This window comes from Salvia splendens, chromosome 1 (genome assembly GCF_004379255.2).
Source record: "Salvia splendens isolate huo1 chromosome 1, SspV2, whole genome shotgun sequence".
Lineage (NCBI taxonomy): Eukaryota > Viridiplantae > Streptophyta > Magnoliopsida > Lamiales > Lamiaceae > Salvia > Salvia splendens.
Window position 1 is genome coordinate 6,542,682 of NC_056032.1, and position 21,226 is coordinate 6,563,907.

Sequence of the window (21,226 nt, forward strand, 5' to 3'; positions counted from 1 at the left end):
ACCGCCCGGGCCCACAACCGTGCCGCTGGCAAGAGCACGGTTGTGGATGCTCTAACACTTGTATACTGTTCATGTAAAGAAGTTAATAAATTTTGAATTCCAAAACTTGTTTCCTTATCCAAAGGTAAAGAAGTTCAACCGCTCCCTTGCTTTACGAAGGACGCCACGTGCCAATTTGAGCGCCAAACCCCTTTTCTTCAAAATTCAAAATTCAAAATTCAAAATTCAAAAATCAAACATAAATACTTCTATTTTCACAACGGTACACATTATCAACCATTACCATCGCATTTGATAACATCAATTATCCGTTTAATTCATGTAGGGATGGATTTCCACTCCATGAATCGCAAACAGCTGCAGACATTATGCAAGAAGCACAAGATTCCCGCACATTTGTCCAATCTCGAGATGGCCAACAGGCTCACGAAATTTCTTCAGGTAGATTTTTATCTTCTTTTGCTTTGTGTAACAGTTTGTTGTTTGGGAATGTTTTTTTGTAGTAGTATCTGTTTCATTTTTAATTTTTTGAATTGAAAATCCGGTGTTGTTTCATGAGCAGGACGAAAATGTGAGCGAAATCGAATCTGTGGGTGAGGGTGTGAATAAAAAAAGCAAGAAAGTACGATTTAGTCCGGAGCATGAATTGATTGAGTTTACCAGATCGCCAATACAAATTAAAAGAAGAAGTAGGAGGAATTCTGTGTCAGGGAGAGATAGTAATTGGTCAATTGAAATGGAAGCAGAAACTGTGGGTAGAGAGGGTAGCGCTATTCAAACTGGAGAGTTGAAGTTAGTGGAGGCAGAGGTTAAGCAAAATAAGAGAGGAAGGAAGGCTGTGAAATGTAATGATGGACAAAAAATTGCTTCTGCTGTTGATAGTTGTGAAGATGGCCAGTTGGAAATGGAAGTTAGGCCAGTTAGAATGACGCGGTTGAGAGGGAAAACGGAAGCAGAGGGCGAGATGAAATATGCAAAAGATGATTATAAGCGAGATAAGAAAGCTTCAGATAGTGTCAAGAATGCTGGCAATACTGAGATTGCGGAGAATCATAGTAGGGTTACCAGATCTAAGGCACAAAAAGTGACAGAAGCTCCTGCAGCAAAGGAGAAAAGAGGGAGAAAAGAAGTGAAAAATATTGGTAAGGTAGCTGCTGTTAGAGCTGAGACTGGTGACAATAGAGACTCTTTGAGTAAGAGAGGGGATGAGGGTGAAGGAAAATCAGCTATGGGTTCAGATGAGAGAACTGCAGGAGAACATGTGACTGTTGAACCTCAACTTGTTTTAAGGAGATCTAAAAGGAAAGTGAACGGTGTTGGTGAATCTGAGATGTTGGTTTGTGATACAAGGGAACATGAAAATCCCAAGGTCGAGGGCTCAACAAAGACCTTAAAGTTGTTGGCATCAGGTGTTCCTGAAGTGGATACAGAAATTAGTGGAGTTGAAGGTGATCAAGGTAGAGGAGCAGTTCAGAAAATTGAAGAACACATTCAAAAGATGGAACCCCGAAGAAGTAACAGGAGGAAGACTGTGATTGATTCTACTGGTCTTATAGGTGACAGATTGAGAAGCTCACTGACACCGTCAGATATTGTTCCTGAAGTTTCTAAAGATGAGAAGATGGTTATCCAGCCTATTGGAGTTACAAGGAGGTCTAGGCGTAAGATTATAAGTGTGAAATTGGTTTCTACTATTGATAATGATTCAGCTGTAGAGAATCTCAATGCAGAAAAGCCTAAAAGTGAATCATGTCTAGGAGAGAAGGAGATTTTTGCAGTAGTTCAGAAGAATACGCGAGTAACAAGGAATACTTCCAAATGTAACCCACCAGGGTCTCTAGACAAGGTTGGTACTAATTCAGCTGCAGAGAATATTGTTGCAGAAAAGCATATAAGTGAATCATGTTTAGGAGAGAAGGAGAATGTTGCAGCAGTTCAGAAGAATATGCGATTAACAAGGAATACTTCCAAATGTAAGCCACCAGGGCCTCTAGACATGATTGGTGGAGATTCTAATATTCACCAGAAGAACAAAGTAACGAGGAGAAAAAGGGGTCATGTCACAGGAGATGCCATGATAAAGAACAATGATACAATTTCTGGAGAACAGTCATTGAAAGGAAGAAGCAGTGAGGAAGTTGTGTCTCCAACTGCCAAAGGCAAATTTTCTGATGAGATGAACCAACCACACAGACTAGACAAACCCCAGACGCTTGACACTTCAGAAAGTGCTAACAACTCGTGTTCCAAAAATATCATTAGTGATGTGGATCTGACATCTATAAAAGAGACTCATGAAATGAAGGAAGAGGTCTCTGCTGCTGATAGTGCTGACAATTCTTGTATGAACTTGGCCAATGAAGGAAAGTTGGTGAACTCAAACGCAAATGCCGCATCCACATCCAAGAGTGCAGCTCGGGGCACTGAGTCCTCAGCTTCTGAGGATCAAATTTGTAACAGCAGCATTGTGGAAGTGAAAGAGGGCAAGTTACTGTTGGAGTTCGATGTCCAGGAATCAGTTGAGCAGAATATAAAAGAAGTGGATAGGAATGGCTCAGAAGCTCGGATGTATAGCCAGGCAGAAGATTCTGGATGCAACAACAAAATCAATGACCAAGTACTTGCAGAAGGCTTAAATGTTCTGGAAGAGGAAGGTTCTGCTGAGACATGCTCTTCTGCTGACAGCGATTTGTATGGTGATCAAACAGATGTTAAGAGTAAGCATTCGCAACCAGATATTCTTGTGGTCTTTATCTTTTAAAGTACTTGACATATGCCAACATTCATATTCTGTATATATGTGCAGCTGACCTAGAAGTAGCAAAGACTGAAGTTGATGAACACTTACAACCATGTGTCAGCTTGGTTGTTCACCATAATGATCAAGATGACTTAGAGTTAGGAGCATCCAGTAATATTCTGGACATCAATAACGAAGATACATCCCGAACACCTGGAGCCTTTGAGTCTTGCGGTAAGTAGTTGTACTAGAATATACATATTTATGCTTTCACTTTTGGGACATTTTTTCTTAGCTCTTCTGATTCATTTGGTGTAAATCAGGAACTGATTATACCCAATCAAAGAGTTCTTCAAAACTGAAGGAGCCATCTTTAGGCATGACTATGCATCATGTTGATGATGGGGTCAAAGGATTTGAAACCTGCTTCCATAACGGTAGAGCTTCAGAATTGGCTGAAGCTGATGAAGGAGGTTGCTCAAAAGATCAAAGTAATTCAAGTGACCAGTTCAATGAATCCAATATGCCTGAGCTATGTCATAGTGAAAGAAATGCTGGAATAGTCTCACCAGATGGAGGTATCTTTAAAGACGAATATTCATTTATGAATTCTGATAAGCTTTGTACAGATAGCACTGGTGTTAATTTAATAAAAGGTCATGATGATTTTCAAGTAGATAAGTTATTTAATCAAGAAGGAAGATACGGGATCACACCACAAGAGAAGGAAACTTTTTCTGGTGAACATTCAGTCGAGGATTTTAATGAGCAAGGGCTGTCACAACATGATTCCCCTTCTATAGCACCCACAACCATGCACAACAGCACTGGAGATCATAAGAGCTCTAATTCACAGGAAACTGATCCTTCTAGCCCCTCTTGTGTTTCTGAAACTCAAGGTCGGAAACTGATAGTTTTTCTACCTACAAGTCATTTCGTGTTCAAGAGCAAAAGTTTCCTTTTTCCAAAACAATACTCTACATACAAAGAAGTAGTACCAGATGTTATTTTTGTATTTATTTAATCTTGATATTCTCTGTCATATTAGTTTATCGGTTTACATTACTTTGCTTCAGCGAAGAAGCAAAAGAGTCTAGTGGCCAATTCCAATGAACTTGCACACTCTAATAAGAGGCAGGTAACTTTGAGCAGTGCAAGTGAACTGGCAGTTAATGCAGTATGCTTCTTGAAGAGTTCTGAGATGAAAGATGCTGGAGGCCTCATTGCTGATGAAGATGGTTAGTCGGATATGACCCTTCACAATAAGATATCACTAATAGCTTCGTGGTGCTAAATGTTATTTATGGCTAGCATTTTTATGGACTTATTGCGTAATATGTTGTTTGTTCTTATAGTCAATGATGAAAACTATGGCATAGATGAAGAGGTTTTGGCCGAGGCAAGCATTTCACATGTCAAAAGTTGCTCTGTCAACAAGATAGTGGCTGGAAATCTTGGTGGTGTGAAGTTTCAAGACACCGTGGAAACTGAACATGAACATAGAAACCTGGTAGCAAGGAAGACAGAGTCAGATGCAGATGAAGAGGCTACTCTTGCGACATCTAGGAAAATCTGGACAGGTTTGTTGAGAACTGTTTTCACTGACATACAATTCTCAGTAAAAACTAATTTCTGTGTTCTACTGCAGAAGCTGAACTTCAGAATCTGTTTGGAACCTCGGACGAATATGCTCCTCCTGGTCTAAGTGACACTTTCTGTCAAGGATCTGAACGAGCAAATATGACAATGTCAGAGAACAAATCAACTCCCAGCAATAATGGCATCTTGACCGAGAAGCAGGAAAAAGAGATGGATGAAGAAAGTGGTATCGAGAGTGATGCTAACATCTATGGTAATACATATTTACCATTAAATTACTCGGTCTTATTGTCGAAATTATGCTTCTCCTGATTGTTATTCATATGATCATCACTGTAGAAAATGTGCTAGAATCTCTGTTTGTTACACCAGTAAAGATTGCGACTCCCTGCAAGACAGAAGAAACCTATTCTCATGACAGTATATTGGACGGAAGTGTGACGTCGGTTCAGGAAGGGTCGGTGACAATGAAGGAAAATGTTCCTACAGGAGTTATGTCCAATGAAAAGGCTCAGAATGCTGGATATGAGATTGAGAACAACTTAGGCACTGGAGCTGCATTACCAGGTCATGGTGGAGATGACATTCGCGAAGATGTAAATGAGTTTGAGAGTTTTGACAGAGTATTGGACGGAAGTGCAACATCGGTTCAGGAATGGTCAGAGGCAATGAAGGAAAATGTTGCTACAGAAGTTACGTCCAATGAAAAGGCAAATACTGCTGGATATGAGATTGGGGGCAACTCATGCACTGGAGCTGCATTATCAGATAATGGTGGGGATGACATTTGCGAAGATGTAAACGAGGTTGAGAGAGTATTGGACGGAAGTGTGACATCGATTCAGGAATGCTCAGAGGCAATGAAGGAAAATGTTGCTACTGGAGTTACATCCAATGAAAGGCACATAATGCAGGTTATGTGGTTGAGAGCAACTTAGGCACTGGAGCTGCATTATCAAATAATGGCGGAGATGCCATTTTTAAAGATGTAAACGAGGTTGAGAGTTTTGAATTGCTGAATACTTTCACTGGAGTTCTTTTTGAAGCTTTGGAGGATCAGTTGACCCATAACAAAGAGGAGTGCCTTCTAGAAAGTAATTCAATAACAGAAGAAGACATAGAAGAGCATGCCATTCCTCTAGCAGAATCCTGTCTTAATGACGAAGAAACAGAGAAAAGTATTATTAGCGTATCTGGGTCACTGCGGGATTTATATGAACTTATGTCAGAATCACGTAGTTGTAAGAGTGAAGTTCATAATAAGTTTAAGGGGGAAATGACTCAAAGTACTACATCTGAATTATCTGATGCCAATCTAAAGAAATCTGAGGTTCCTGAGAACAGCCATCTTCCCGCTGCCTGCACTAATGATCATAACAATTTAAGGGAAACATCGATCAAGACTTCCAATGATCCAGAAGTGGAAAATATTGGCAGCTCCAATAAAGGTAGCATTAATTTGATTGTCATGTATAGCAAATACGAATTTCACTATTTGTTCATGGCAATATTTAGCTGTAATGAGCATTGCGCTTTAATGCTACATCTAGGACTGAACTATGATGATGCAGAACTCAGCTGAACCTTTTGAAGGCTCGACAATAATTCCAATTATTCTTTTAATGCACTAGTCATTCCTAAAAGGGATTTAAATTTGGCTTTTTCACATGTGGGGCTTAGAATTCTGAACTATTAATGTTTTATGGGGGTGATAGAAAGTGAAGGGTCAGTTTTTTCTGGTTTTTAAGTTGGATATTGCACATCATTTTTTTGGATGCTTCTTGCTGATATTGCCCAATTATTCCTCTCATATTTTGTAGGTATATCTCCCCTGATTTCTTTGAAGGTCTCTCCTGATTGTGAAGAATCAATACTAGCTAGTGATGATCAATATGAAGCCAAGAAATTGGATGAGCAAGATGGAAATCCAAAATGCTCCCAGGATATTTCTGATGAATTGCATACCTACAGTGAAGTGGCGATTCAGGGAAACGTTTCAATTGGTTACAATAACAGTCAGGAACTGGAGCAGCTTGTAAGTTCTGATGAACTTGACAGCATAAGTAAGGAGGCCAAAGGGATGGAAACGACCACACAGACATTAAATAACACAGATGCAGCTGCAGGTTGTAACAGCTTGTTATGGTCTATCTATTACTATATTGCAATTGTTGAAGGTCTTATACTTTAGGTGTTGAATAATTTTAGGATTTTAGTTTGAATATGGCAATGACTTAATTGTTTCGTCTTTGCAACAGAGCATGGATCATTTGCCTGCAGGGCAGTATCTGGAGGTGATAAAAAGTTAGAAACTGGAGAGCCTGTTCTCAGTTTAGATGACGAAAAGGTGCAAGATGCTGGATTTGAACTTGAAAACAGCTCATGCGTTGTAGATTTATTGTCAGATGATGGTGGAGAAGACACTTGTGGAAAGATGAACGATGTTGAGACTGTTGAGTTCAAAGTAACCTCCACTAATGTTCTTTCTGAAACAGAATATGATGGTGAAGCTTCTGAGGAGCAGTTGCCTGAGAGCACAGAGGAATGCCAGAAAGGAACTAGCTTCATCCCAGAAGACAATAAAGAAATTGTCACTTCTCTAGAAACAGACAGTGGCAATGAATTGACAGAGGAATATCTTAATATCTTGTCTGCCTCACCAACGAATTTGGATAAAGCTGGAGGCTGCCAAGACATGTTATTTGATAATGCTCTGTCAGAAAGCGTCAGTTGTAAGAGTAGAGCTGATTATAAATCTGAGCAGGAAATTATACAGAGTAGTGAAGTTGAAGATGAGTTATCTGATGCTGATCTACAAAAGTCTAACATTTCTAAGAACAGTCAGAATGTCATAGATGAAGGTAGGTCGAGTATGTTTGTTTTTAGGGGCTTTGGGGGAGGTCTTATGCAGCATTCTGATGCTAAAATATGAAAAATACTTGAAATTTGAGGGTTTCTAATGATTTAAATGTTATTACCAAGAATCATGTTTCCTTCCAACTGCTAGTGGTGCTGGAAAGGAACTACTGTACTTTTTTTTGTTTTTTCTCTTTGGGGGCTTATATTTCTGAACTTGACAATTTTATGAATGATGGCTCTCTTTTTCTTGGTTTTTGTAGGTACCTATCTGCCTCTATCTTCAGAGGCCTCCCCTCTCTCTGACGAACTTACACAAAAAAAAATTTGTGGAGTTATGATTTGTGATGAGATAGATACTCAAGATATGTCTGATGAGTCGCATACCAACAGTGAAGTGGCCATTCTAAAAACCCCTTCAGATAGTAACAACCAGACTGAGGATGCTGGGCTTGCTTGCTGTCTTGAACTTGAGAGCACATCCCTAGAGACAAATGAGGCAGGCACAGCCACACATGATCTTAACAAAGGTGTTGGTTCTAGATGTCAGAACTTGCCTTCTCCATTCTAATTTGCTGAAATCGTTCAATGCTCTTACCAAAACCGATAACTGATTACTATTTTATTATGTCATGTTACAGACCACGGTTCTTCTGTTTGTGGTGCAGAACTGCATCTCTACATAAGAAATGAAAATAATGACAGTTTAAAGGGAGACAATAGCATGAAGGACATTGAAGAGGCTGAGACTTTAACTACTCAAATGGTTCAGTTTCCCATTGAGCTTCATTTTGAGAAGAATGTGGAAGACTTCAAGAATGATACTCACGCACTGTCAAACTCGCCAGCCTCTGGATCTGATGAGATTTTAAGGGAAAGTGATGTGGCAGATACAATTAAAGAGTACATTGATTCTGAATCTTCTCTGCCTGTGATCTTTGAAAATTCTGGTGCCAGCCTTCCGAGTGACATGTTGGCAGATACTGATGAAACGGTTGCTAGTGAAAAATCAGCCATGTCCATTTACGAAAAGGACATTGCTGCCAGGCTTGACTGCCTAACTCCAATGATGGAGATATCATCTCACTCGTCCAAGGATGAAGATACTGTGCCATCACTTGAGTGCCTCAATACAGAACAAGAGGAAGGCACACTGTCAACCAGACCTGCTCAAGTCTCCAGGAAAGCAGCAAATTCCCCGGAACGCGTTGATGAAGGTATGCTACTATCACCATTGATATCTAACTTTTCTCGTGCTTGCGTGCATCTCTAGATTTACTCAACGCTGTTACAGAAACCTGCTATATAACTAAAGACATTGCATTCTCCTTCATATCTTGTCTTCTGCAGTAGATCAGTGAAACAACCTTAAATTTTGTTGATCTCTTAGGCAATACTATTAAGCTTGATGCTGATGAAGATGGACATATTACGGCCTGTTCGACCATGAGGAAGAATGCTAGAACCATTTTGATCCATGGGACCCCAGGTAAGCTTATTGCTGCAGATATGAAGGAGAATGAGCTGAACCAGAAGCGCTCGAACATAGGTGATATCACAGCAGCCAGACCAGCAAAAAGGAAACCCTTGCAGGATCTTCGATGGAAATAAATTTATCTCATTTTCTACTTATTTGGTGCTGTAAGGCTGCTGCCTTATGCATATCTCATGCAAATAGATATTTATGAAACATTTCTCATGTAATCTATACTGAATTGATTAATAGACCAATATTTGATGTTTGTAAAGGGTAAAAGCACATTGTTCCATCAGTCCTTTTATTGGTAAGAAAATATATTTGAGTTTACAGAACACAACATGATCCAAAGAATACATTTAAAAAAAAACTTTTTGCACAACAAATAAAAAATGTGTGATCTCGCATCGTTTTATCTACACAGACAAAGAGAGGCCACCGAAGAGCTGCAGTTTCTTCCATGTTTGCCGACGTTGTCGACCCCGACATTAATCGTGGTTTTGCAGCTTCCTTTTCCTACATATACACTCAGACACCACCTAAAGTTTTTTACCATTTGTATCTAATTACAGTCCAAGCCACAAACTTCTAAGATGATGCCATCCCTCGACAAGAAGGGGTTGATACGAACCCACAGCAACGAGAAAATGGAAGCCAAAAGAAACGACCACACCACGATGATGGTCGGGAGGCGGTCTTGGCGCCCCATGAAACCTTTGAGGAATGGGTACAGATGGACGATCACCCAGAGGGCGAAAAAGAGCCTTCCGAAGAGAGGCCCCCACGATTCATACCCGTTGTTTATGGCATCCGAGACTCCAACCATGACTCCGATGATGTTGATGATCATCAGTGTCATGGGCGGGATCAACAGAGACGTCCACTTAAAGAGGTAGAGATCTGAGAACTCTCCATCATCAGCTGCTTTTGAGGTGACAGTGAAGTTTGTGTTCACACCAGCCAGAACTTTGAGGAGACCTTGGATTAGAGCAAAGAAGTGAGACGAGACTCCTCCAATCACCCAAAACTGCTCGTTTCTCCACAGGTCGTCGATCCCAACGCCTCCCCACTGCATCTCCAACACGCTAGTCACAGCGATGGATATGAACATCCCCATAAAGATGATACTGGCGTAGTTACTGATCTGTAGATACAAAGAAAAACAACTTGATATATGCTCGGCTGAAAAATGATCGAATATAGCGTTTAGAGAGGAAGGAGCATTCACCTCTGGGACAATAAATTTGCCTGTAAGCAGGCAGACGGCTGGTAAGGCACAGTAAGCAAGCAATGGAAGTGAAGTCAATGGATAGACAACCGAGTTTATGTATGAGAATCTCTCCAGTGGTTTCAGACCACATCCGTATCCGTACCAAATGGGGCAGTGCCTGCTCAATAAGATCTCGACTGATCCCAAGGCCCACCGGAGAACCTGGTGGAGACGATCAGAAAGATTGATAGGGGCAGACCCTTTGAATGCTGGTCTTTTGGGCATACAGTAGACCGACCGCCAGCCGTGGCAATGCATCTTGAACCCGGTCAAGATATCTTCAGTAACCGAACCATAAATCCACCCAACCTGGAAATACATAAGATTGTGAGAAGTGATGCCGGAATTAGAAACCATAGGAGGAAACAAAGGCTCTCGAGCAGTGCATATGTACCTCTTTCCCCCATTCGGTTTTATCTTCATAGCCACAACTGATCACATGAATAGCTTCTTTCAAGAGAGATGCAGATGTTGCTCCTGCTGGGACACCGCCGTTTTCTAGGAGAGCTGATGCAATAAAAACTGGAGACTGTCCGAATTTTTTCTCGAATTTTACCTGGGGCATCAGGGCAGACTTCTCACTGTCAACTCCTGCCAAACAACATAAGGGAGAAAATGTCAAAATATTGACAGAAAGAGATAAAACCATTCACTTTTGTCATTGTTGTTGCTGTTATAACCACTATTCTAGAGAACAAATTATAAGAGTTAGATGATGATTTATGATCTTTCCTCACCTTCAATTCCTTCCTCGATGTTTTCAAGTGCATGGATTTGTGTCGCTTCCCTGTTCTTCGTCTTTTTCTTATTATCCTTCGATTTCCCTTTCTTAGTTTTCTTTCTAGAACCAAAGCAGCAGCAACACCATTTAGGCCAGCAATTGCACGTTTTGCCCGGGGGTTTTGCTTTCTTGGGGGCGTCATATCCGTAAAGAGCTTGCCTCCTAAAGACGCATCCAGTTCCGACATAAATTGGACCTTGGATCCCGTCAAGCCCTTTCATATTAATCTGTTGCGAACAACAAGCTTAAATTCATTCATTCATGAATATCAACCACAACTCAGAAGCTGTTATATGTGGAAAGGTTTTTATACATACATCAAAGAAGACAACGTTACGGTTCGAATATCTGTCGTGCCTATCAATTCCATCAAACCTTTGAGGAAACTGCACGTAGCATATTTTCTTGCCGGCTTGTGGATCCATCATGAAACACATAGCTTCTCTTAGCGCCTTACTGTTATTTATGTAGTGATCACAATCAACGTTGAGCAGGTAAGGAGCATTTGAGATGACAGCAGACACCCGTATCTTCAAATAGAAAAGAAATAAACTCGGGGTCAGATAACTAATCATTACACAAAATTCAATTCAAGGAAAATAGCAGGAAAGGTAGTTACCAAAGAATTCATAGCACCGGCTTTCTTATGATGCTCGTATCCAGGCCTCTTCTCACGAGAAACGTATATAAGGCGAGGCAGCTCGTTACCTTCAATATCCCGAACACCATTTTGTCCCAGGAATACCTACAAGCAGATATGAAGTTAATACTTGAGTGGTTCATCGTGCAGAAAGAAGGGAGGAGAACAGAAAGTAGAATGTACCTGTATCATGCCGGGATGATCCCTGACATTGTTTCCCGGCCATGGAGTACCATCTTGCATCGTCCAACCCTCCTCGGGAACCTTTTGCGCCATTGCAACCAGCGCATTTATGCGAACTTTAAACTCTTCATACTCTCTCTGCATGAAAACAAGGTCATTTATCGTTTTCTTGAATGAAAAGACATGAGTTTACATATCATTTTCACATTAGAATAGTTTATAGTCAGTAAGGAACCTACTTCTTAAAAGCCAATGCATATAATACGAGATAGAAATGAAGGAGAGGAGAGAGGGGATACCTTCATTGCACGACGTTCCCTAACAAATGTGGGTTCCACCTTGTCTCTCAGATAGTCAACCTTCAGCGCAAAGTACCATTCGGGAGCACGAGGTTCTATTTTAAACTTTTTGCAGAATGGGACCCACTTCCTGGCAAACTCAGACGTCTCTGACAGAGCTTCGAAGGTAAGCATTGCAGCACCATCATCAGACACATAGCAGGCAACCTTGTCAATGGGGTAATCCACAGCAAGGATAGAAAGAACAGTGTTGGCCGTAATTAGCGGAGGTTCCTTCAAAGGATCCACCGTACTCACAAATATGTCTATGGGAGCTAGCTCAGAGGGTTTGCCCTCTTTCTCATACCTGGTAGAGAAATTTGACATGAATGTCAGTGGTCAGAAGCATGAACATGAGAGAGAGATGAAAGGATAAAATGTATACCTTAATGAGAGTCTATCGAGGTATGTTTCTCGCTTGATTGGAAACCACTTTGGGAACTGATCGAAGATCCAGGAGATAGCGAACCATATCTCGCATATAATTGATGTTAGCCACAATCCATATGCATCATTGACGGGGTGACGGATTCTATAATGAAAGAACAATCCAAGAATTGCCATACGCAGCAAAATGACGATTCTGTATGGACTTATCTTGCTCGAAGGAATCGGTATCTTCCTCGAAAGTGGTTGTCGGCCTTCATCCATCCTGTTGGCAAAAATTGTAAATATTCAAATATATCAGAAAGGAAACAAGAAAGGACATTCTTTCTTCTAGAAGAAACATAAATGGGAAATACCAATACATTTACCACTTTAGGAACAACTTTAATGTTTCGGAAAGTAGATTATAAATGAATCTAAAGAGATTATCATACAAATAAGTTGCATAACTGAAATAACTAACACTCTAAAAAGAATATTTTAAGATAAGTTGTCATGCTTCTTCTCCTCTCTATTAGCTTTATCTTGAAATGGTATATGGAATCACTGATAACTACACACAAAGACATAAATTAGCTGTCTTAAGTATTCCACATAAGTTCAATCGTCCAAAATTTCTTGCTCTGTCTCTTTATCAAGATTCACAGACATTCTAGATAATAAAAATGACAGTTTAATCATATCAATGACCGGTTCTCCATATGTGTCGGCGATTCAAGAATTATCATGTTACTTATAGGGCTTTCTGAAGTTCGCCTTAACACCTGAGTTTCTCTGCATACACAGCTATAAGTCGACTTTAGAGCCATATTTCCTTTTCTTGCTAAGCAAGACCTACTTTATACAGTAGCTGATCATATAAAAAATCGAAGTTAGCAACGGCTAAAAAGCAGTGGTTGCAAAAGCTACAAGTCAACCAGTACCAAATTTCATAACAAGGAGTAGTATTGAAAGTGTATGAATAAAGCCAATAAATGTGAGGCCACCGACACTCGATGAACCACATGAAATAAAGGAAGAAAACACAGAACTGGAAAACGGTGGACCTACTTGGGTAAATCAGCATCATCCAGCTCATCTCCACCCCCTTTGGCTCCTTGATGTTTCACAACTTGAAGCTTCTCATTCTGCTTCCTCTTCCACTCTTCCATTCTCTCCTTCCATGCCACAGTGCCATAGCCATACACAGCCAAGTCCTTCTTCGGATCCATCGGCCGTGGTGGAACTACACATTAAACTTGTTATCAAGAACACCATCATTGAACATAAAAGGCATCAACAATCACACCATAAAACACTCACATGTCATGGATGAATCAGAAGATGGCATAGGATGGATTCGCTTCCCGCTAAAAGGGGGGATAATTAGAGCATGCTTATCAGCTGAAATCGTGTCATCCTTCATCAAGAATCAAATCAAGATGCAAATTTTATCAGGAAAAACACCATCAGGAAGAAACACAAGATATATAACATCTACTACCTCTTGACCATAAGTGAGGAGAGGGATCTCCGAGTTAACACCCGAGGGATCCATCTCCGAGTGAGTGGTGATGCCGGAGGCAGTCCGGCCAATGCCGCGGGACGAAAGCGCTGCTCCGGCCAAGTGCTGCTGCTCATACTCATTATAATCAAATTCATGCTCCAAATCATCAAACTCATCCTCATCTTCATCCCCATCTACTCTGGGACTCCCTGAAAAATTCAAGAAAAGTTGAAGAAAATCAGTAAAATCATTTCAACCACTGGATTCAAGAGGTGGGATGAGTTAAAAAAGGGCAAAGAAATAACCTTTTATACGCTTGTATCTAGTTTTGCATTGAGGGCAGGCTTGATTCCCCTCCCTTCTCTCATACTCATAGCAAGGTCTACAAACAGGGAATGCACATTCATTGCAAGCAACAAAGGGCTCTCCATCTACACTGAATTCAATCTCATCTCCACAAATCTGGCAAATCTGGCCGGTCAACTCTTTCACAGAAGTCACCTGTCAAACAGGGAAATCAATAAATTTGGAGTATATCGAGATGTGGCCAAATTTCAAGAAAGACGAAACTTGATTGGAAGCAAAGATTTAAGTTTAGTGAAAACTAAGGACAAGAATGTGGAATGGCCCATAAATCTAGAAAAGCTCAAAAAGAGCTAAGAGAAACTAAATCGGGAAAAAAGCAGTTAAACAAAAATGATCGACTATAATGAAAATAGGAAAGAAGTCGGTTTTCAGATTGTTAAACTTCGAAACATCGTCCCATTTGAATAAAGATGAGAACTTTAACAAGAAAAACTCAAAGAGAGGGGAATTACTCTTCCAATGTCATCAGCATTGATGAGAACAAACTCATTCCTGTTATGCGAGCCAGCAACGAGCCTGCCTTTAGTATCCATGAATCAAAGCCTCTCTTCAACTCACAGAGGTTAAATCAATAGAAAGAGAGAGAGAGAGATTGTGTATCGCAAGTCCCATTAGCGCCACACACAGTAAAGCAAAGCAAGAAGGAAATGTGTGTGTTGTTTTCCTTTGCTACTTAAATACTAACCCCTTCCCAATTCCCATTAACAATGAGCTGACAAGGACGGATTAACAGATGCCCACACAGAAATACACAGAAAAGTAGTATTATTGCACTCTCGGTGAAGACTGGAGGAGTGTCGGTTTAACATAAAATAAATGTAGAGAGAGAGAGACGTTTTGGTGTTTTTTGATTCTTTTCTTGAGAGATACCCTCTTCAAATGATATAAGCTGAGCTGTAATAGATTGTTCTCATTGTGATGTGTGGAACAGAAAAAATAAAAATTATTTTATTTTCTCTTACATTTTACTTACTCTATTTAATTATTTAATAGAAGTATATTGTTTTTTTTATGTTATTAAAGTTGTTATTTTAATCGAAGTTGCTAAAAACACTAACAAATTAAAATGGAATAAATCTCACAGTGAAAAAATCGAATTTTAGATGCCCATTTAGGAGCGACATAAGGTATGAAATCTTAGGCCAACAAGTGGTACTAAATGCAAAAAAAATTAAATTGCAACAACATTTGCCAAATATCCCCAAACATAAAGTTAAAATTTTGGGTCCTAACAAATAATAATGTAATAAAATATGACAACGTGGCCGCACCAATATTTATTTTAATTGAGCTTTTAGTACAAGAGTCGTTGGTGCATAAATGTGGAGCACATTAAAATCTTTTTCTGACATGTAATAATAGTACACATAAATAGTAGTAGGAGTTGTATTTGCATTCTAAATGGAACACAAACTCGACATACAAACATCATACGATATCTAGTTTCTTAAATTTTACTCCATTATTCCTTTGCTCTAATTCTGTCTTGCTAGGTGATGTCGTTCAAATGAAATTCAGAAAATCACATTCTTAGAGTGATTTAAAATTTGCACGAACTTGCAGAAGTGCAGAACGGTCTGATGAACCCAGCTCTGCACTCCTCCATGATGAGAATTTAGCCAACAGAGGTTGTTTGAGAGGAGAAAAACATCATTTTATTGTTTTCTGAATTTTATTTTATTTTTGTATTTTCTATTTTTCCGTTTCAATTTTTAAAATTTTCTGGTGTTCATATAAATAACACATGTTTCTATAAATTCTAAAGATTCATTGAATTCTTCTTCAGTTCGATATACTTGCATGGTATTGGCATTATAATTTACTATATAAGGGACCGTTTCCAACTTTCCATAGGCAAAATTCACTCCTTTTCTATAAAAAAAATCAACTTAAGACATTAAATTAACATAATATAAGGACTCTAATAAAAAAACTAAATACACAAAATTGTACTACTAATAATTATGAAAAGAACTGAAGTCAGCAAACCCTCAGTACACAACCTCAATGCTTCAAACACACATATTGCCATGTGAAAAAGAAGAGTTAGATCTACTTGCATACTTTTTCCATCTATTCTTTGCCTCTTAATAGTGACATGAATCTTTCCCCATTGAAAAAACAGTTAAATGAATGGTGTTGTGACATAATAGAGCAATTGTAAACAGAAACGTAAAGAAAACACAGATTTACGTGGTTCACCAACTTTGTTGGCTACGTCTACGAGCAGGAAACGGAGGAAACGGAGAACAGATTTATTCAGAGTGTTTTCAGATTATGGCTACAGATTTCAGATTTCAGATTTCAGAATTATGTGCTATACTCTCATATAAATAGGCACACATGAGACAGACTGTGCCTAGGAAACATAATCCTATACAGATTCAAGGCATACTGATAAATCTCCACCTTGACTTGAATTCTCCCTTGCAGATGCATCATTACAATGCCAGACGGATAGACTTCTCCTTCATTGCCTCAGATTTGCCCTCCTCGGTCAATTAACAGCTCATGACGTTAAGCAAGTCCAAACAATATTGAAACTTGCTCTGCGGGACCAGCTTGGTGAACATATCAGCAGGATTATCAGTAGTACCTACTTTCTTCACCTCAATTCTCTTCTCATTCTTCAGAAAATGATACCTCATCAATATGCTTGGTCCTCTCACGATGGTCCTCTCATAATGGATCCTTGGCTAAACAGATAGCGCTCTGACTATCACAGAAAACAACATCTTGCTCTTGATGTAGACCAAGATCACCAACTAGCCCTTTCAACCATATTCCCTCTTTAGCAGCTTCTGTCAACGTCATATACTCTGGTTCAGTTGAAGACAAAGTAACTGCAGCCTGCAAAGTTGTCTTCCAACTAACAACGGAACCACTAAGAGTGAAAACATAACCAGTCATAGATCTTCTACCGTCAACATCTCCAGCATAATCAGAATCATAATAACCAATCACAGAACAAAGAGTATCACCTCCATAAACGAGACCAACATCAGACGTACCTCTCAAGTAACGAAAGATCCTCTGTACAGCCTGGCAGTGCTCATTCTCAGGCTGCCCCATGAACTTGCTGACAACACTAACAGCATGTGTTATGTCTGGCCTAGTGCAGACCATAACATACATCAGACTCTCCCAACAGCATTCGAGTATGGAACTCGAGACATGTACTCCTCTTCAGCTTCAAATTTTGGTGCCTGATCAGATGACAAATGAATGTTTATGGCACTTGGAGTATCAATAGCCTTTGATGTAGACATGCCAAATCTTGACAAGATCTTCTGAATGTAGCTCTTCTGTGACAAGAAAAGCTTCTTCTTTTCTCTATCCCTGGATATCTCCATGTCCAGAATTTTCTTTACAGCACCTAAATCCTTCATATCAAACTCAGCACTGAGGTGAGCTTTCAACTTCTGAATTTCAGACTTTGACTTTGCAGCTATAAGCATATCATCCACATACAGAACAAGATAGACCATGGAACCATCATCAGTTTTGTTGTGATATACACAACAATCATACGGACTCCTGCTGTATCCCAGCTGGATCATGTAGCTGTCAAATCTCTTATATCGTTGCCTTGGAGACTGCTTTAGTCCATATAAGGACTTCTTCAGCTTGCAAACATAATCCTCCTTGCTCGAAACCACAAATCCCTCTGGCTGAGTCATGTAGATATCCTGCTCAAGCAGTCGGTGTAGGAAAGTCGTCTTCACATCTAGTTGCTCAAGCTCCAAATCATAATATGCAACTATCGCAAGTAACACTCTGATAGAAGTGTGTCTAACCAGTGGTGAGAATATCTCATTATAGTCAACCCCCTCCTTCTGCGTGAACCCTCTTGCAACTAGCTGAGATTTGTATCTAACACCCTCATCTGTTGTGGTCTCTTCCTTCTTCTTGAATATCCATTTGCAAGTTACAATCTTCCTCCCCTTGGGCAGTTTGACCAGCTCCCAAGTCAGATTCTTCCACAATGATTCCATCTCATCTCCCATTGCAGCGAGCCATCTAGCACGCTCACTACCCGAAACAACTTCCTTGTATGTGGATGGTTCTGCAGTGGATGGTTCATCTTCTACCTCACTGGCAACCTGTAGTGCATATGCCAACATGTCCTCAAAACCGTACTTCTGTGGAGGCTTCACACCTGTCCTCCTAGCTCTGTCAATAGCAATGCTTCTTTGACAAGCCTCCAGATAGATATCAGAACCAATACTTTCAGCAGTAGTGTGCTGATCATCTCCACCTTGGAGTTGTGATTCACTCTCATTGTGAGTGACTTGCAGCTCCACATGTTTATCAACGCTACCAGAATCCTCTACACCGACAGACTTCACAACTGAGTTGAGCATAGAATTCTCATCAAACACCACATTCAGACTGCGAATAACTTTATTCTCCGAAGGTGACCAGATTCTGTACCCCTTAACTCCTTCTCCATAACCAACAAATACACCCTTCTTAGCTCTTGGTTCCAATTTACCCTCACTCACATGATAGTAAACAGTACTTCCAAAAACTCTCAGCAATGAGTACTCTGCAGTTGTATCAGACCATACCTTATAAGGTGTCTTGCAGTCAATGCCAGTGTGAGGTCCACGGTTGATCAGGTAACACGCCGTGTTTACTGCTTCTGCCCAAAACTTCCTAGTCAACCCAGCCTGCAAAAGAATACATCGCGCTTTTTCCAGCAATGACTGATTCATGCGTTCTGCCACACCATTCTACTGTGGTGTGTGCCTAACAGTGTGGTGGCGAACAATCCCCTTGTTCTTACAGAACTTACTGAACTCAGACGAACAGAATTCCAAACCATTATCAGTTCTCAGTCGTTTGATCTTCTTCCATGTCTGATTTTCCACCAAGGTTTTCCACTATTTGAACTTCTTGAAAGCATCACCTTTATGCTTCATCATGAACACCCAAGTCATCCTCGAGTAGTCATCAATCATCGACACAAAATACTTGTAACCTCCAATAGATTCAGCACGTGATGGACCCCAACAATCCATGTGAATGTAGTCAAGCGTCCCCTTAGTCTGATGAACAGCCTTCTTTGGGAACTTGTTGCGATGAAGCTTCCCAAGAACATAGTGTTCGCAGAAATCCAGATTCTTCACTTTATGCCCGGAGAGAAAATCACGCTTTGACAGAATTTGCATCCCTCGTTCCCCCATGTGACCAAGCCTCATATGCCATAGCTTTGTCATACTCTCGGCCGGAATCTCGGATGATGCAGTATCAGCAGAGCCTTTTTTTTTCAAAAACACCTTAACGGTGGAGGGTTCGTGGGTCCCTCGTCCCTTTATATCAACAAGAACTGTTTACAAAAGTCATGCCCGATAAAGACATGCTCACAAGTGAAGGAGTAATTTGTTGTTCAATCTGCACACATGGGACGGACACCAAACTAATCCTTTCAATCTAACAAGCCCATCAATGATACATACAAATGAAATGCTGTCAAAACAAAGCAGAAGTCCATCATCTAAGAAGCCTCCTCGATCACTCTCTTTCTTCTTCGACTCTTGGTTGCGGTTATCTCTTTTGTGTGTGCCTTGGAGACGCAATCTCCGACTCAAATCTCGCCGTCCACGCTAATGTTAGGCATTCCCATCTGCTCAAGCCGAATGATTGCTTTAAGCATCCTCGGTGCCGACCGGTCATCAAAGGTTCGCAGTGTCGAACTCTCTTCCCCCAACTTGGCGAGGTAGGCCGCAGCCTTGTTCCCCTCCCGGTGTGAATGTGTGAAGCACATGGGGTTCTCCTTTTGGAGTATGCGAAGTCTTGCCATGTCTTGCCTGACATTAGCCGGGCCATAATCTCGGGACTTGGCGAGGCAGATCAGCTGGGATGCTTCCGATTCCACCTACACATGGGTGCCAAACTCCCTGGCGAGTGTGACACCGAAGAGTAGGGTCTTCAGATTGGCTTCAAGTTCGGACGAGGCTGTTAAAGGCATGTGAAATGCAGACTTCATGTAACCGAGGTGATCCCGCACCACTCCTCCCTCACTCGCCTGACCTGAATCGTCATGATACAGGCACGCCGAGTTGAACTTGACCCAAGGGTGGTCCGGAGGGTTCCATTTAATTGACCTCGCCACCCGAGCTCGTCTTCTTTCCTCTGACTGTGTTGACGGCGTCAGGGTCATCCGCATCCCTTTCCAATGCTCTCCACCAATTTGTCCATTATCCATTAGCTTCTTGACGTGCATTTGTACCTGCCAGATAACATGATGTGATTTGAAGGGGGCATCATCGTGGCGGCATCTGTTCCGTTCCGCCCAGAGGAACCAGAGGATAAGACCGGGCATGGTCCTGCATAAGTGCTTCCTACCGGACTGCTGTACACGGTTCGCCCAACGCTCCAATCTGTCCGGGATTGTGTCTGTGGCGCAAAGGGCCTCTGATGTTCCGCAGAACCACGATGGAACCTTTCAGAATATGCATAATGCATTACTCCACCTTCACCTTTGAAGTTGAATCCCTTACTGTCAAAGGTACTCAGAGATATCAGATTTTTCGTCATCAGTGGAACATGCCTGACATCGTTCAAGGTCCAGAACACCTCATCATGCGTCCTTATTCAGATAGAGCCAATGCCAACCACCTTGGAGACACCACTGTTGGCCATGGTAATATTGCCTCCATCTATCTGCTCGTAAGTTGTGAAATACTCCATGTACGGACACGGATGGTACGATGTTCCTAAGCCAGTGTGGCTGGTCATTTGCAACCAGCGTCAGGCTTACTTCAGAGTCTGAACTTCTGCCACAGTTGTTGAACCATTGGCATCCCCTTTCTTTCCCTCTTTCTTTTTCTTCTTCGGATCTACAGATGTCGCCGAGTTGGAAACCATTCGATCCCCCTTTTGATTTCGACTTCTTCTTTCCAGATTTCTTCTTAGCAGATAATCCTGACGCCTGACTTTCTGTGGCTGAACTAGCTGCATGTTGCCGATCTTCTCTGATGTGGAGAGCAGATCGAACATCTTCCAGAGACAGAGTTTCTTTCCAGTCATAAAAGACTCAACGGAATTCTCATACGACTCAGGCAAAGAAACTAACAGAATTAAAGCAGCATCCTCAT

General features: G+C 40.9%; 3 protein-coding genes across 5 annotated transcripts; 2 read left to right on the forward strand and 1 right to left on the reverse strand.

The window, feature by feature from the left end:
- Positions 1-279: 279 nt before the first annotated feature.
- On the forward strand, positions 280-5,277 carry LOC121810489 (dentin sialophosphoprotein-like). 3 transcript variants are annotated; one of them, XM_042211253.1, is made up of 9 exons: positions 280-441; positions 563-2,717; positions 2,807-2,974; positions 3,064-3,318; positions 3,397-3,639; positions 3,817-3,978; positions 4,096-4,320; positions 4,389-4,592; positions 4,679-5,277. In XM_042211253.1, exons 1-9 carry the CDS (start codon positions 328-330, stop codon positions 5,275-5,277), a joined length of 4,125 nt encoding a protein of 1,374 aa, XP_042067187.1. In that variant the 5' UTR covers positions 280-327. The 3 variants fall into 3 exon arrangements, with proteins under 3 accessions (XP_042067187.1, XP_042067192.1, XP_042067198.1); XM_042211258.1 differs by having other exon boundaries at positions 3,415-3,639; XM_042211264.1 differs by having other exon boundaries at positions 3,418-3,639.
- LOC121810510 lies at positions 5,274-8,937 on the forward strand. Its single transcript, XM_042211272.1, has 6 exons — positions 5,274-5,787; positions 6,160-6,465; positions 6,598-7,200; positions 7,459-7,725; positions 7,837-8,412; positions 8,586-8,937. Exons 1-6 carry the CDS (start codon positions 5,562-5,564, stop codon positions 8,804-8,806), a joined length of 2,199 nt encoding a protein of 732 aa, XP_042067206.1. The 5' UTR covers positions 5,274-5,561; the 3' UTR covers positions 8,807-8,937.
- Positions 8,938-8,956: 19 nt separating this feature from the next.
- LOC121810504 (cellulose synthase A catalytic subunit 2 [UDP-forming]-like) lies at positions 8,957-14,953 on the reverse strand. Its single transcript, XM_042211268.1, has 14 exons — positions 14,576-14,953; positions 14,063-14,258; positions 13,755-13,966; positions 13,574-13,670; positions 13,322-13,496; positions 12,270-12,536; positions 11,846-12,191; positions 11,547-11,684; positions 11,343-11,468; positions 11,041-11,253; positions 10,680-10,950; positions 10,337-10,533; positions 9,901-10,251; positions 8,957-9,816 (listed from the first exon to the last, which is right to left on the reverse strand). Exons 1-14 carry the CDS (start codon positions 14,654-14,656, stop codon positions 9,235-9,237), a joined length of 3,252 nt encoding a protein of 1,083 aa, XP_042067202.1. The 5' UTR covers positions 14,657-14,953; the 3' UTR covers positions 8,957-9,234.
- Between the last annotated feature and the right edge of the window lie 6,273 nt (positions 14,954-21,226).

What these genes read in the sequence shown, in the direction of transcription:
- LOC121810489 (XM_042211253.1), top strand. Translation starts at nt 328, where the DNA reads ATGGATTTCCACTCCATGAATCGCAAACAGCTGCAGACATTATGCAAG. An exon ending in TGATCAAACAGATGTTAAGA is followed by an intron (nt 2,718 to 2,806) that starts GTAAGCATTCGC and finishes ATATATGTGCAG; the next exon opens with CTGACCTAGAAGTAGCAAAG. An exon ending in TTGTGTTTCTGAAACTCAAG is followed by an intron (nt 3,640 to 3,816) that starts GTCGGAAACTGA and finishes ACTTTGCTTCAG; the next exon opens with CGAAGAAGCAAAAGAGTCTA.
- LOC121810510 (XM_042211272.1), top strand. Translation starts at nt 5,562, where the DNA reads ATGTCAGAATCACGTAGTTGTAAGAGTGAAGTTCATAATAAGTTTAAG. An exon ending in TAACACAGATGCAGCTGCAG is followed by an intron (nt 6,466 to 6,597) that starts GTTGTAACAGCT and finishes TCTTTGCAACAG; the next exon opens with AGCATGGATCATTTGCCTGC. An exon ending in CACACATGATCTTAACAAAG is followed by an intron (nt 7,726 to 7,836) that starts GTGTTGGTTCTA and finishes GTCATGTTACAG; the next exon opens with ACCACGGTTCTTCTGTTTGT.
- LOC121810504 (XM_042211268.1), bottom strand. Translation starts at nt 14,656, where the DNA reads ATGGATACTAAAGGCAGGCTCGTTGCTGGCTCGCATAACAGGAATGAG. An exon ending in GATGATGCTGATTTACCCAA is followed by an intron (nt 12,537 to 13,321) that starts GTAGGTCCACCG and finishes TTTTGCCAACAG; the next exon opens with GATGGATGAAGGCCGACAAC. An exon ending in AAACCGAATGGGGGAAAGAG is followed by an intron (nt 10,252 to 10,336) that starts GTACATATGCAC and finishes ATGTATTTCCAG; the next exon opens with GTTGGGTGGATTTATGGTTC.